The following is a 13,405-nucleotide window of genomic DNA, read 5'->3' on the forward strand; positions in this document are numbered from 1 at the left end:
ATAGGGCAACAAAAGTAATGAGCTCACAAGAGAGAAATTTAGACATTACTGCTAGACTATTAATAGGACAACAAAAGTAATGAGCCCAAAATGAGAGAAACTTTGACATAACTGGAAAATATCAAATAAAAGAGTTTCGTGCTTTCAGGAGATATGATTTACAGATGATATGATCCGACACACCTACCTCTACGTTCGTGAAATATATTTTACAAATGATGTGGGCCGACACACTTATCCACACAAAAAAATTACAATGCCCATGCCACTAGACTTATGCAAGGAAACCCGAAATTTTAGCTCCTAAAACGCCGCCGTTTAGGGACATCGCAGTTTTCATTGTTCGTTGTCCATCGCCTTCACTGGAACGCAGAAAGCAGTTGTAGGGTTTATGCAAAAGGGTTTTAACAAAAATCCCAAATTCACAAAAACCTCTCAACATTTCGGATCATGAGAAAATCTTCAATCTCACTCTTCTCCCACCTCACTCGCCAGAGACTCAAATCCTCAGCCCCTCCTCTTCTTTCCAGAAATTACATTTCCGACCGCCCATCCTCCTCCTCCTCCTCCTCCCCCTCTCCGCCGCCGGTCTCACCGGCCCGTTTCAGCCCCTGCGCCATAATTCAGGACTCATTCTTCACAAGTAGCCAATTCCAAGCAAACCCATCTCGAAATATGAACACCGTCGTCGAAACATCGCCTCAAATTTCCTCCAGGCAGAGAAAATCCATGGAAAAGTCGGACCTTGAAGAGGCTTTCGAGTCTGCGAAAACCATCGAAGAAATGCTTGCGGCTTTCAAGGCCATGGAGTCGGCTTTCGAAGAGAGGGAGCTCGGCATGGCTGCTCTGAAAGTCGGCCTCAAGCTTGACCAGGAAGGCGAGGACCCTGAAAAGGCTCTGTCTTTTGCTACCAGAGCATTGAAGGCCTTGGATAGAGACGATAGCGGTAAGCCCTCTTTGGTTGTTGCCATGGCTTTGCAGTTAATGGGTTCTGTTAATTATGGATTAAAAAGGTTTAGTGATAGTTTGGGGTACCTTAATAGGGCTAATAGAGCGTTGTGTAGATTAGAGGAGGAGGGTTTTGATGTTCGGGATCTTAGGCCGGTGCTTCACGCTGTGCAGCTCGAGTTGGCAAATGTGAAGACGGCAATGGGGAGGAGAGAGGAGGCTCTAGGGAATCTTAGGAAGTGTTTGGAGATTAAGGAGTTGATGTTGGAGAAAGATAGTACTGAACTTGGCAAGGGACACCGGGATTTGGCAGAGGCGTATGTAGCTCTTTTGAACTTTAAGGATGCATTAGGATTCTGTAGGAAGGCGTTGGAGATTCACAAAGAAAAGTTGGGGCAGAATTCGGTTGAGGTTGCACATGACAGGAGGCTTCTTGCAGTCATTTATACTGGGTTGGAGGAGCATGAGAAGGCGTTGGAGCAAAATGCATTGTCACAAAGGGTTTTGAAGAATTGGGGTCTTAGTTCCGACTTGCTTCGTGCAGAGATTGATGCTGCTAATATGCAGATTGCCCTGGGAAACTTTGACGAGGCTATTGAAACTTTGAAGCGTGTTGTTCAGCAGACAGATAAGGATAGTGAGACTAGGGCACTGGTGTTTATCTCGATGGGAAAAGCATTATGTAATCAGGAAAGAACGGCAGATGCAAAGAGATGTTTGGAGCTTGCTTGTGGAATTCTTGACAAGAGAGAGACAATCTCCCCAGTAGATGTTTCTGAAGCATACTCGGAGATAGCAATGCAATATGAGACTATGAATGAGTTTGAAACTGCAATTTCACTGTTAAAGCGAACACTAGCTTTGCTTGAGAAGCTCCCACAAGAACAGCACTCTGAGGGAAGTGTTTCAGCTAGAATAGGGTGGTTACTTCTGTTGACCGGAAAGGTCTCACAGGCTGTTCCTTACTTGGAGAGTGCAGCTGAGAGGTTGAAAGAGAGCTTTGGTCCCAAGCATTTTGGCGTCGGCTATATTTACAATAACTTGGGTGCAGCATATTTAGAACTAGAGAGACCTCAGTCAGCTGCACAGATGTTTGCTGTTGCGAAGGACATCATGGATGTCTCACTTGGTCCCCATCATGCCGATTCAATTGAGTCATGCCAGAACCTCTCAAAAGCATACGCTGCCATGGGAAGGTATTAATACTCTTTCTTATTTTCTTACATATTAGATTTATTACTTCATTGGATATGGAAGTTACAATGTGGTTATAAATCTTGCTATTTCCATTGTTTCCTGGTCAAAGAAAGTGAACTTAATACGATTCTGGCACTTAAATTCTATTTATCAAGCAGCAATTCATTGAGACGATTGATGCATTTAGTAGAAATGTTTAGTCTTATGTCGATTGTTATGGACAAATATAGTATCTCAGAATTTCTCTCCTGGATTTTTCAGCTATGTCCTTGCAATCCAATTCCAGCAGCAAGTAGTTGATGCTTGGGAAAGCCACGGACCAAGTGCTGAAGACGAACTCAAAGAAGCACACCGAGTTCTCGAACAATTGAAATTTAAAGCCCGTAACACATTTGCAAGTAATGAATTTACTACAAAGGCCTTACCTCTGCCCCAGACCCAAACGCATGGATCTGACAGGAGTTCAAAAGGCTGATTTCCTGTGAATTAATAATTCAGAAGATGCTCAAACTTATCCATCTGCTGCATAGCATGGACTGGGTAGCTTCATATATTGGTGAGGATCTGTGGCTGCTGGTTTTAATTTTTTCGGTAATCTTACGTAGCTAGTTATATAAACGACACAATTTATAGTGATTCCTAGTTTTGCCAATGCCTTAATTATTCTGAAGTAATCACCCTGTTGTTTCCGCTAGAAGTTGAAGATTTTGGCCAGCATTCGAGTTTAGCCTGTCTACGAAGCTTGTAATGATAACCTTGGTCCTTAATTGCTTGATTAATAAACGATCTTACGGGTCTTTTTGATACACTTATTATCTGTTTAGTAAGAATTTAATCTACATTTCGAGCGTGTGGACGACTGGTTTACGCTGGCTTGCCAGATTTTTCTGAGACATGTTGCCCTACAATATAGTAACTCTGTTTCTCTTGAACAACTTCTTGATGATGTTTGGTTAGCAAAGACATGTAATGATGATGTTGGTGTTGGCTTGGCTCATGTATGCTGCTTTGTTGTTTTGGCCCTGCTTTTCTTTTAGGGCATGTTAACAAAAATGGGAAATTGAAGGAATTAGAGAACTAAAACATAAAAAGAAGGAAAGGGAATCGGATCAACTAGTCACCTAGTGGATTTGATTTCCAGATTTTAGGCATTTAATTACAGATTTCAAGGGAAAGTTTTCACTTTTTTTATTCCTTAGTTGTAAGTAAACGCAGGGAAAGTTAATGAGGGAAATGATCTCAATTTCTATTCCTTGTAACTAAACATGCCTGTATGGAAATGATTTTCGTACACCGTTTTCTCATCATGCATACCGTTGCTTATTTTTGTTCTTTGAATTGAATAGATCAAAAGAAAACCTAGAGACAAAGTTAAACATGAATGGACATAAAAAAATGCTGCTTATTTTTGTTCTTTGAATTGAATAGATCAAAAGAAAACATAGAGACAAAGTTAAACATGAATGGACATAAAAAAATGCGTGTGCAAAAATCATACAGCCTTCTTTTTCTTTCCTCTATATTCATAAGGGCCAAAGAAATGAGTAATGTTATTTTTATCACAATTTTATACCACATTTTTTTACCATCTTTGGTGGTAGATGAGTTGGACAAGCTACATCATTGAATTTCAATCTTTTTATTAATTAAAACACTTAAATAATCTTAGGTGGAAGAAGGAGACTCCTCGTATACCACAATCGTCATTTAATTAACAATCTTTTATTATTTATTGATTAACATTTTGAAATTAAATGCTAATTAATTTAGATGATGTGGCTGTCCATATCAGATGATATACAATTGTGGTACAAAAATATGGTAAGAATAGTATTATTGCAAAGAAATAGCATTCGTATAATTAAAATTAGACATAATGAATCCATTAAGGCTTTCAGCACTCACCAACATTTGCATAATTGCTTCAATATAAAAATATGTCAAAAGTAATCATTCTCATTCATGAAGAAGAAGATGACAAAGCTAGAAGCAATGATTCTCAAAAACCCATGCCAGGGTTTAAGCAAGGAATCTCTAATGTCTTTCATTATGTCTAAAATTAACCCAATGTGACCCCATACATTGGTTTATCTCATCTTTAGCTTAGTTGGTTAAGATAATTCACTTATACAAGGCTCCAAGTTCGGATTCCCCTCCCATTGTCGTTCCAAGATAGTTAAGAACATTCACTTCTGCACCTGATGTCCTAAGTTTGACTTACCCTTTCCCAATCTTGCGCCAACTGTTTACAGCTTAGTTAAAAGCATTCATCTATACATCTCAAGTCCTAAGCTCGATTCCCCTCTTCCAATACCGCTTGTATTAAGAAGAAAAGGGTACAAAAAGAAATTCACATGACAACTCACACTCAACAGGAAGGGAAAAACAGACCTGAGTTTTTGACATTCTCCGTCCTTCTTGATTCATAACTTCTATGTAGTGCTATGAGTTATGACTTGTGTAGAATCATTGCTATGTTGTTGCCTAGGCGGAAGTATGACTCCATCTCCTCCCTCCAATTCAATCACTACAAAGTCCACATCACTACCGATCGAAAACAGCTCCGAGTCTTGAGGCGAAGAGCTCGGTGCTATGGCATGATCGATCGGACAACGAATAGTACCCGAAACACTTGTTCTGCAAAGAGGGCAGTTGGCATTGCTTTGAAGCCATACATCAATGCAGTCCAAGTGAAACTCATGGCTGCAATTGGGAAGAACTTTTAGTGTGTCTTGTTCTTGAAACTCCTTCAAACAAACTGCACATCCACACACACTTCTCTCTTCATCAACTTCTCCTCCTTTGAACTGAACAGTTGGGATTCCACGAATGACTGATTCGTCAAGGCCGCGGTTCCACACTGATGGAGAGAAGGCCGTAAGTAGCTCCTCATTTTGTCGAGCTCGTGAGGTGGTCGGAAACCTCATGATCAAGAGATTGAGTTGGTGCCACTTTGAGCAAAACTTGACAACAATGAGATAGTAGCTCACTAGCAAGAAAGCTGAGGCCATGAGGCTTAGTAGAACAATAGCTAAGGTAGGGAAAGAAGAAGGTGGGCTGGGCAGAGGTGGTTGATATGTGGAGTTTACCTGGTTTTTGATGGTTAGGAAGACAGTTTGATCACCAAAATTGTACCAGTTGTTGTGCTTTGGTGCCATAAAAAAATGGAGCTGAATGTCAATGAAACATGAGAGTTTGTGTTTCACAGACGCTGATATATAAGATTTTGACCAATAGGTTTAGAGTTTATTTTTTTAATTTAATTTATCAAATCAATGAAATTCAATAAAATAAATTTTAAAAATTACATCAAAGATGCCTGCAAGACACAAATTTTAACAAAAATGCCTAAACAACAACATCATATATAAAAGTTAAAGCGGAACTAGTTTGGTAACAACATAAATGTGAATGTACAAAGAATTGGAGCTCAATTACAAATTTCTAATTGAAAAAAAAAAAAAAAAAACTAAATCTACAGTAAACCGTATATAAATCACAACTTAGTGGCCCCTTATTGACGTCTTGGTGTCTCTCGAATTTTACTTTTAATTAAAAGTTGTAACTTGTTACATATATGTATATTTCCATACAGTTGTTGGAAGATTGGTTAAACATGAAGGTGGTTCTGGGCCACTCTGAAATTATGGTTTAGAATGGAGTTGGCCTACTTCTTTGGGACATAGTCCCTCCCTACAACATCTTCTTACAACCCATTATGGTTTAAGGGTGATGGTTTTCGCATTTCTTTTGAAGTCATCTGCACTTCAAATTAGATATGTTTACAATTATTTACAATCACTTGCCATCTAATACTAAGGGTTAGATAAGGCATAATTTTAGATATAATTGGTGATATATCACATTATCTCTATCTCTTTCATTATTAGATTTTGATCTTATGTGATGATATACATACTTGGTTACAAGTAGAATATGTCCTAAATTGATGGATTTGGAATTTTGGAAAGCCATTGTCAACTGTATGCGTATCTCACCATTTGGAAAAAGAAATAATATTAAATGTTTGCATAAAAAAAACATATTTGGAAGAAGAGAAAATATAGTTTAACTACTAAAATCTCCACTAAATAAGGAAAAGTGCATCATGCAGATAAAAGGATAAATTCAAAATTTATTTTAATTTTAAAAAATAGAGGTGACTATTGGTCAAAACACTTTAATCAAATTTTAAAAATGCACATATGTTTAATCTAAATGATATAGAAAAAATATAGGGAATTCTAATTTTCCCTAAAAAAATATTGTTCAAATAGAAGCCTGTGTTTGCACTTCATAACCAAGGATGCATGATATATCTCCTAGTCATGCCATAGTTTCTTCTTTCCCTGAAGAACACACAACTTGTACAGCGCTGCAACTCCAAGTCAACAACCTATATATATTTTTTGTATGCCAATCACTAGCAATAAAGCCCATGATTTGGTGTTAGATTACATATTGATTTTTAATCCCTCGAAATATATTTTTGATAAAATTCATATTTTATTTTTTATTATTTAATGTGTATTTTCATTTCATCTCTCCACATTAAAATTTTAATTTTGTTAATATGCACATTTTAGTTCTTCCAATTATAAATAAGTCAAAATGAGAGAACATTTAGTGACACATAAGAAAAGTATGTAAATACATACGTGTTTGTACCATACTTGACCAATCCCGAAATTACTAAGCACCGGTCAACAGCATACCGTCAAGGACCCACAAGACTTTTTCTCCAACCAGGAGGCCAATCACAACACGACACATGTTGGTATCAGAGGCCAATCCCAGCGCAACACGTGTCGATATCAGAAGCCAATCACAACATGACACGTGTCAATGTCAGAACAAAGCTAGAAACTCTCTTCTATGAAAGGGGATCATTCTCCCACAATAATCTTTAATGTCATTTGTACTAAACTATTCACTAGAACTCACTAAAAGAGAGCTTGAACCTATGTATTTGTGTAAACCCTTCACAACTAATGAGAACTCCTCTACTTCGTGGACGTAGCCAATCTGGGTGAACCACGTACATCTTGTGTTATTTGCTTCCCTGTCTCTATTCATTTACATACTTATCCACACTAATGACCAGAGCAACCTAGCGAATGTCACAAACTTAACACTTTCTGTTGTACCAAAGTCCTCGCCGATTTTGTGTATCAACAATACGTGTACAGAAATAATTGTACCAAAATATATTAAATTGGATTGTTTTATCCAAAAATGTATGTACCAAAATATTTGTACTTAAATATATTATGATGAATTAGTGTTGTTGATGCACAAAATCGGGTCGATCTTGGACCAATGTAAATCAGATCGTAAATCACACAAGAACACAAAGATATATCGTAGTTCACCCCAAGTTGGAGCTACGTCCATACTGGTGTCAATTCGGTTTCACTATGTAAATGAAGGTTACAATGTACATGGAGGCTATAGAAGCTAGGGTTTGCTCTCTTCGCCATCCCTTGCTCCCCCTTCAAGTGGGGGTGAAGGATCCCTTTTATAGAATAAGAGTTTCCTTCACCTCTTACATACATCATGGGCTCGATTATGAGACCCAAATACTAAGGCCCAATGTATGGTACAACAAGTGTAACTAAATGTTAGTACCGAGCTATACTATAATGAATCTGTGTAATTAAATGTTTACTGAAATATAAAGTATAGACTAAAAAAAATGACATAGAATATAAATGCTAGCATTTAAATAGAACCAAATGAACTCAATTTTGGAATATTGTACGAGACATTATTCTAAACTTAAAACTGAAGAGATCATTCTAAACTATAACTCAAAATATGTGGTAATTTATCTTAATTGGCGCGCGGGTCACATGATTAGCTCCCCGAGAGGCTTAAAACCTTCGACAGTTCCTCATCATTGGCAGCTTTCGATTTGAAGTATTGAAGGAACTCTGTAAACGTCATGGATTTGTACAATGGTGGATTGCACAGAGCTTTTGCAGGTTCTATAACAGTCTCATTAGACGGATAAATAAAGTACGCAACCGTTGTCCTTGCAACTCTTGAATTTGTCACGGCTCGATGGTCAGCGCCTTTAAACTTTGAGTTGCTGATCATCTGCATTAATCCACGCCATCAAGTTAATGTTCGGGAGATCACATTTTTTTGTATATAAAGATTTAAAGAGTATATATTAAGGGGGTTTTACATATAAACTTTAATAACATTACAATTTAGTTAGATACGTACCTGCATGATGTAGCCTATGTTAACAACAAAGCCACTAGAAATAGGCTGAACACCAATCCAATTCCCATCTTTGAAGACTTGGAGTCCTTCTGAATCTTGCAGTAAAATGGTAATGAGGCTTGGATCACGGTGTTTCGGTAATCCCAAAGTTAAACTAGGATCTGGGCACGGCTCATAGTGGTTGGACAGCAGCCGTGGATGTTCACTAAGTCCACCATTGAAGAACTCTTTGCTCAGTCCCAACCCTTCAGCAAGCATCTCCAAAATCCTAGAACCCAACTTTCTTACCTCCTCCACGTATGGCTTTAAAACTTCTCTGCAAATACACGAAAAAATCAAAATCATCATTAATCTACAATCGCATGGAATTAAGCTAATGAGTAGCGATTTTCACACATCTGTTTGTCATAAAACACTCATCGCCTTCAAGCTCTTTGATTCTCCTTTAATTACTAGGACATAAAGGAAGAGTGTAGCGAGAGAAAAGGAAATGCGGAAATCATTCTGTTTGAAAAGGATACGAGCACTATGTACCGGTATTGAGTAGGATTTTGAGGCCAAAACTGCATGTTGTTTTCAGAAGGATGAGCAGGGTGAGTCAATGCATCTCTCCAGTAGTGAAGCTCTTCATTCGCATAGTTTTCACTGCTTGTGTAGAACTTGCATCTTCCAGTGGGGTCCTTTGAGCCTTCGATTATCTTGTCTTTTCGGGGCATTGCATGAAACTCCTTGGAAACACTCATTGTGTCATCAATCAACTTCTTGGAAACCCCATGATTGATGACCTGAGAAAATAACAATATTGTTACTATTAGAAATTCTCTGAGCAAAACGTCGTTCCCTTACTAAATAAAAATTAAAGAATAGAAACAGACATGCATCAATAAGGAACTTGATGACACATTATCAACAACATTTAAACAATTTTTTTTTGATAAAGAACAGATACCTATTCAATTGCAGACAACTTTCGTTTAGCACAAACATAATTGAACTTTAAACTTCAATGCAAATTTAAAAAAAAAAAAAAAAAAAAAAAAAAAAAAAAAAAGATGAAAGAAGTGTAAAGTTGATGAAGGTGCATGACTCTTTTCAAACCTGGAAAAATCCGAAGTCTTGGCTAGCTTGGAAATTTGTTGAAGTGTGTGACTGCGATCATCGTTGCCAAGATCAACTACCGGAATGTTCTTGCAAGGAGGAACGCCGATAGTGTTGCCAGGCCGCTTTTCTGGTGGGTGGAGATAGGTTTGGGGAACAGATTGAACATCAAACCAGCTTGAAGCAAGCTTCTGGTCAAATGTCTCCATATCAACCTTCGAAACACAGTAGTAACAAAAATCGTTGCAAGTTGGCATTTTATAGGAAGTCATCTACCCTATTTCACATGCATCGCCGAGTTGTGGAGATGGAAATTAAGAAATATGTTAGCATTAAATAACTTTCCATATTTCAAAATTAATGAATAAGTTGCTGTTCTTTTTTTTGGTAAGAAAATAAAAAGGATATGGTTCAAATTTTTTTGCCGGAACTAGAGAGTGCCAATCCCTCTAGATTTGTGAAGCTTCCGACTAGGGTAATAAGTAAAACAAATCCGTTTCCATAATTATTCAGCATAAATAGTGTCAAGTAACGTTATCAATAAATTAATGCTAACATGTGTATGGAAGTCATATTTAGCTAAATTGAGTAGAAATATGTGTTTTCTCTCTAAACCAAAGTTCAAATCCTCCTCAACGTCATTTAGATTAGGTGTAATCAAATAAAAAAGCATGTGTATTGATTTATTAATGTAATATACTAGGTCCATAATTTATCGCTAATGTTGTCCGACCCACATATAACACACTAATAACTAACGTCACACCAAATTTTAGAGACCAAGAGCATATCTTTGCAAGAATGAATCAATTTATTCGAATTTATTTAAGGTCCTTAATATGCATTCATGCATATATACTAAGATGCCAGCCTACATTCGCATTTACACAATATTTTCAACTTTCCCTTACCGTCAAATATTTGCTTGCAGCTGTAAATAAACCAACAGATTCTTATGATCAATTAATAACTATATATTGTGTTCGACCCTTTTGGGAAGAATGTCAATGAACTACCCAGCTTTTCGAATTGGTCGAACTCGAAAATTGCGAGATCAAAAGTTTAATTGACTTATAAAAAATCGAATCCTGTTATAATTTTAGGAAATAACTGGCCCGTTTTTGGGACACTGTTTGCCACTACTTCTTTGATCTTTTATTTTCTGGTTTTAGTGATTGATTATTTCCTTTATTTTCTCTTTGTTTTCGCTTTCTGACGTTTCCTTTTTGATTGGGAAGCAATTTCACATTTCACATTTTAAAATTGATATAATTATGTATAGTTTGTCTTCCCTAATTCGTCACTGTATTTTGAATGAGTTTTTACCTTCAACTTTCTCTATTTGTACTAAAATTGTTATTACACCCCACATACTGTCTAATACTACCCTCACACTCCATACTTTCTACAAACACTTACACTATGTTTGGGTGAAGAAATTTAAAATTATTAAGGAATTTAAAAATGACGGAAATTGAAATGACGAGATTTTATTTTCTAGAATTTGTAAATTTTCTTGTTTGGTTAACCTAAAAGAACAATGGAATTGAATACGGAATTTGTTATTTTTAAACTGTCAATCATAGAAATTGAGAAATGACACCTATTTACATGGAATTTGAACTTGGGATTTGGAGGTCCCAAATTCCAAGTTTTTTTTCCACGCGGAAATTCTAAATTTCTATGTTTATGAATCCAAACAAGAGAATTGGTGCCTGTCAATTTATAAATTCTAACTTTTACCAAAATTCTATGTTTATTTCCCTCATCCAAACATAGTGTTACAATCTCCACTTGAACCCCACATCAGACTCTGGTCTATTTAAATATAATAAAAAAGGCCCACAAACTCATCTTTTTCACCTCGAATGTCAATTTTAACGTATATTGATGATAGATTTGAGCTAAAATTTTTGCCTTTAGACGAATCACCTCTAATTTAACATTCTTTGATATTTAAATTTGAATGCAAGCCTTTGCATTAGTGGCTGCAAGGATTCTTGTTGAAAAAATTATGGGTGCCTTGGATTAATTTTGGAAGGGAATAAACTAATATTCGATTCAAGAATATATACTATACTGTTATTATTTGTTAATAAAATCACATCGGAATAATGGTAAGTCTACTAATGATTAACCTAACTTGTCCACGACCTCCTGTTTCATACCATTTCATATCCTTCCACCACAAACTAAAGAGTAAATTTGGCGATCACATTGGCCATTGAATGTGGATAGGGAAAATACTTTGAGTGCTTGCAGAAAAACAATCTAATACGAATTCAAAATAATTTTGGGTGTAATAATCTGTCCCTAATTTTACAATTTTATAAATTTTAAAGGAGTGAATTGACGAAAATGTCCATTGAGGCGAGTTGTTGACCTTTGTTGATAGTTAATTCATGACATGTACAAGCTACTATTTTACTGTATTCTCGAAGTACTCGACGGTACGAACACGTAGGCGCAAGCGGAATCGAATTCAAAGTTACAATAAAGATTTTACGGAATTACAAATCCGAAAAATACTTTTATAAAAAAAATTATTATTTTCTATTTTTAATTTTCTATTATTTTTTAATATTTTCTGATTTGATAATTTAAATATTTAAATAATTTATTTTTGGCTCGTGGGGCCCACACATCTCAAACTCTCTACTATCTCCCCGCTGCGTGTCCCTCTTCCCTTACTCTCCCGTACCTCCCTCTCTCTTCCCTCCATCACCGACAAGTCTACCCTGACGAGCACACCACCCACAAAACTTCCCCGTCACGAACTTTGACCAGGCTGAGGCATTTCCCTTTCCTTTTATCTCCGGCAGTGGCACCATCACTGTTCATATATCTCAAGTTTCCGACGATGGTAAGCTCCAAAAACCACCCAAACTTTTTGGATCATGTTTTGGTTTATGTTTCTAGCTTTTCTAAGGTCTTTGGTGGGGGTTTTAGTTCAGAAACGATGCGGGGGAAAGTTTTCCAGTTTTTCGGTGAGGAACTTGGCCTTTACAGGCTTTTTCCGACCGATCCCGACCACAACTCAACCTCATTTTGGTATACTCTTGTTCCTGATCTCCTAACCTTCATTTTGACTTTTATTTCATTGAAAATAGTTAAGAATCGAGCTCGACTGGAGCTCGAGAAGTTTCTCGACCAAACTCAGCCCAGTCCGGCCTTCTTCTTTGTTGGGTTCGGCTGACCTACAAGCCCAAACTGGTCAACCCAACCCAGGAGAGAAAGGGAAACAAAAAGGGGGCACAAGCCCAAACCCAGCCTAAATCTTTGGGTCGTTGACCTTATATGGCCCATTTCCTAAAATGGATATGGAATATTTCTTGTGTTGACTTTTTCAAAATTTTCTCGAAAACAATTAAGGCTAATTTTAATGCCCCGAGTCCATTTTTGACATCCATTTAGTGAAATTCCAAAGTTTTAACGTAGTTGACCGCTGGGGCGGCGTAGTTGACTTTTTAGGGTTGACCATTGACTTTCTCATTAACTTTTTGTAAAATTTGTCAAGGACCCTTCTTTGGGTATTTTGACCCCTTGATTTCAAATCCGCACTCTGTTTTCCCAAATTTAATCATTTTAGTGGAGTTTTACGAATGGTCCTAATATTATGCTTAGGTGCAGTTATTATCATAGACTCCAGTTTTCCTAGTTCGAATGGTTGCGACTTCGCAAGTATTTGTGAGTGGGCATTTTCTTTTATATAGTACATATATACTTGTTTAGTTTCCATATATACATCTAATAACGAAGTTCCTATGTGATTGCCATAATTAAATTAACGTTTATAAGAATCGTTTGATTGTTGGGAAATTATGAAATAATCCTACGGGATGCACATGTAAGCTTACTATAAGGGGATGTCTTAATTAGATTTACGGCTATGAATATTTTTATGTCGACTAGAATTATCGAATTACCGTGC

General features: G+C 36.9%; 1 protein-coding gene and 2 pseudogenes across 4 annotated transcripts; 1 reads left to right on the forward strand and 2 right to left on the reverse strand.

The window, feature by feature from the left end:
* The first annotated feature begins 241 nt into the window (after nt 1-241).
* On the forward strand, nt 242-2,986 carry LOC137724571 (protein KINESIN LIGHT CHAIN-RELATED 3). 3 transcript variants are annotated; one of them, XR_011067458.2, is made up of 3 exons: nt 304-2,144; nt 2,407-2,701; nt 2,841-2,986. XR_011067458.2 is itself a non-coding variant. In XM_068463336.2 (2 exons), the coding sequence occupies exons 1-2, from the start codon at nt 451-453 to the stop codon at nt 2,618-2,620; spliced, it is 1,908 nt and encodes a 635-aa protein (XP_068319437.2). In that variant the 5' UTR covers nt 242-450; the 3' UTR covers nt 2,621-2,986. The 3 variants fall into 3 exon arrangements, 1 of the variants encoding a protein (XP_068319437.2); XR_015962555.1 differs by having other exon boundaries at nt 2,844-2,986; XM_068463336.2 differs by having other exon boundaries at nt 242-2,144; nt 2,407-2,986.
* A 1,097-nt stretch (nt 2,987-4,083) lies between these two features.
* On the reverse strand, nt 4,084-5,434 carry LOC137724742 (RING-H2 finger protein ATL16 pseudogene; annotated as a pseudogene).
* A 2,549-nt stretch (nt 5,435-7,983) lies between these two features.
* On the reverse strand, nt 7,984-9,683 carry LOC137724572 (hyoscyamine 6-beta-hydroxylase-like; annotated as a pseudogene). Its single transcript, XR_015962556.1, has 4 exons — nt 9,475-9,683; nt 8,911-9,161; nt 8,377-8,692; nt 7,984-8,244 (listed from the first exon to the last, which is right to left on the reverse strand). The product of XR_015962556.1 is annotated as a hyoscyamine 6-beta-hydroxylase-like (transcript).
* Nucleotides 9,684-13,405: the final 3,722 nt, after the last annotated feature.

This window comes from Pyrus communis, chromosome 5 (genome assembly GCF_041283825.1).
Source record: "Pyrus communis isolate YQ-2024b chromosome 5, ASM4128382v1, whole genome shotgun sequence".
Classification (NCBI taxonomy): Eukaryota; Viridiplantae; Streptophyta; class Magnoliopsida; order Rosales; family Rosaceae; genus Pyrus; species Pyrus communis.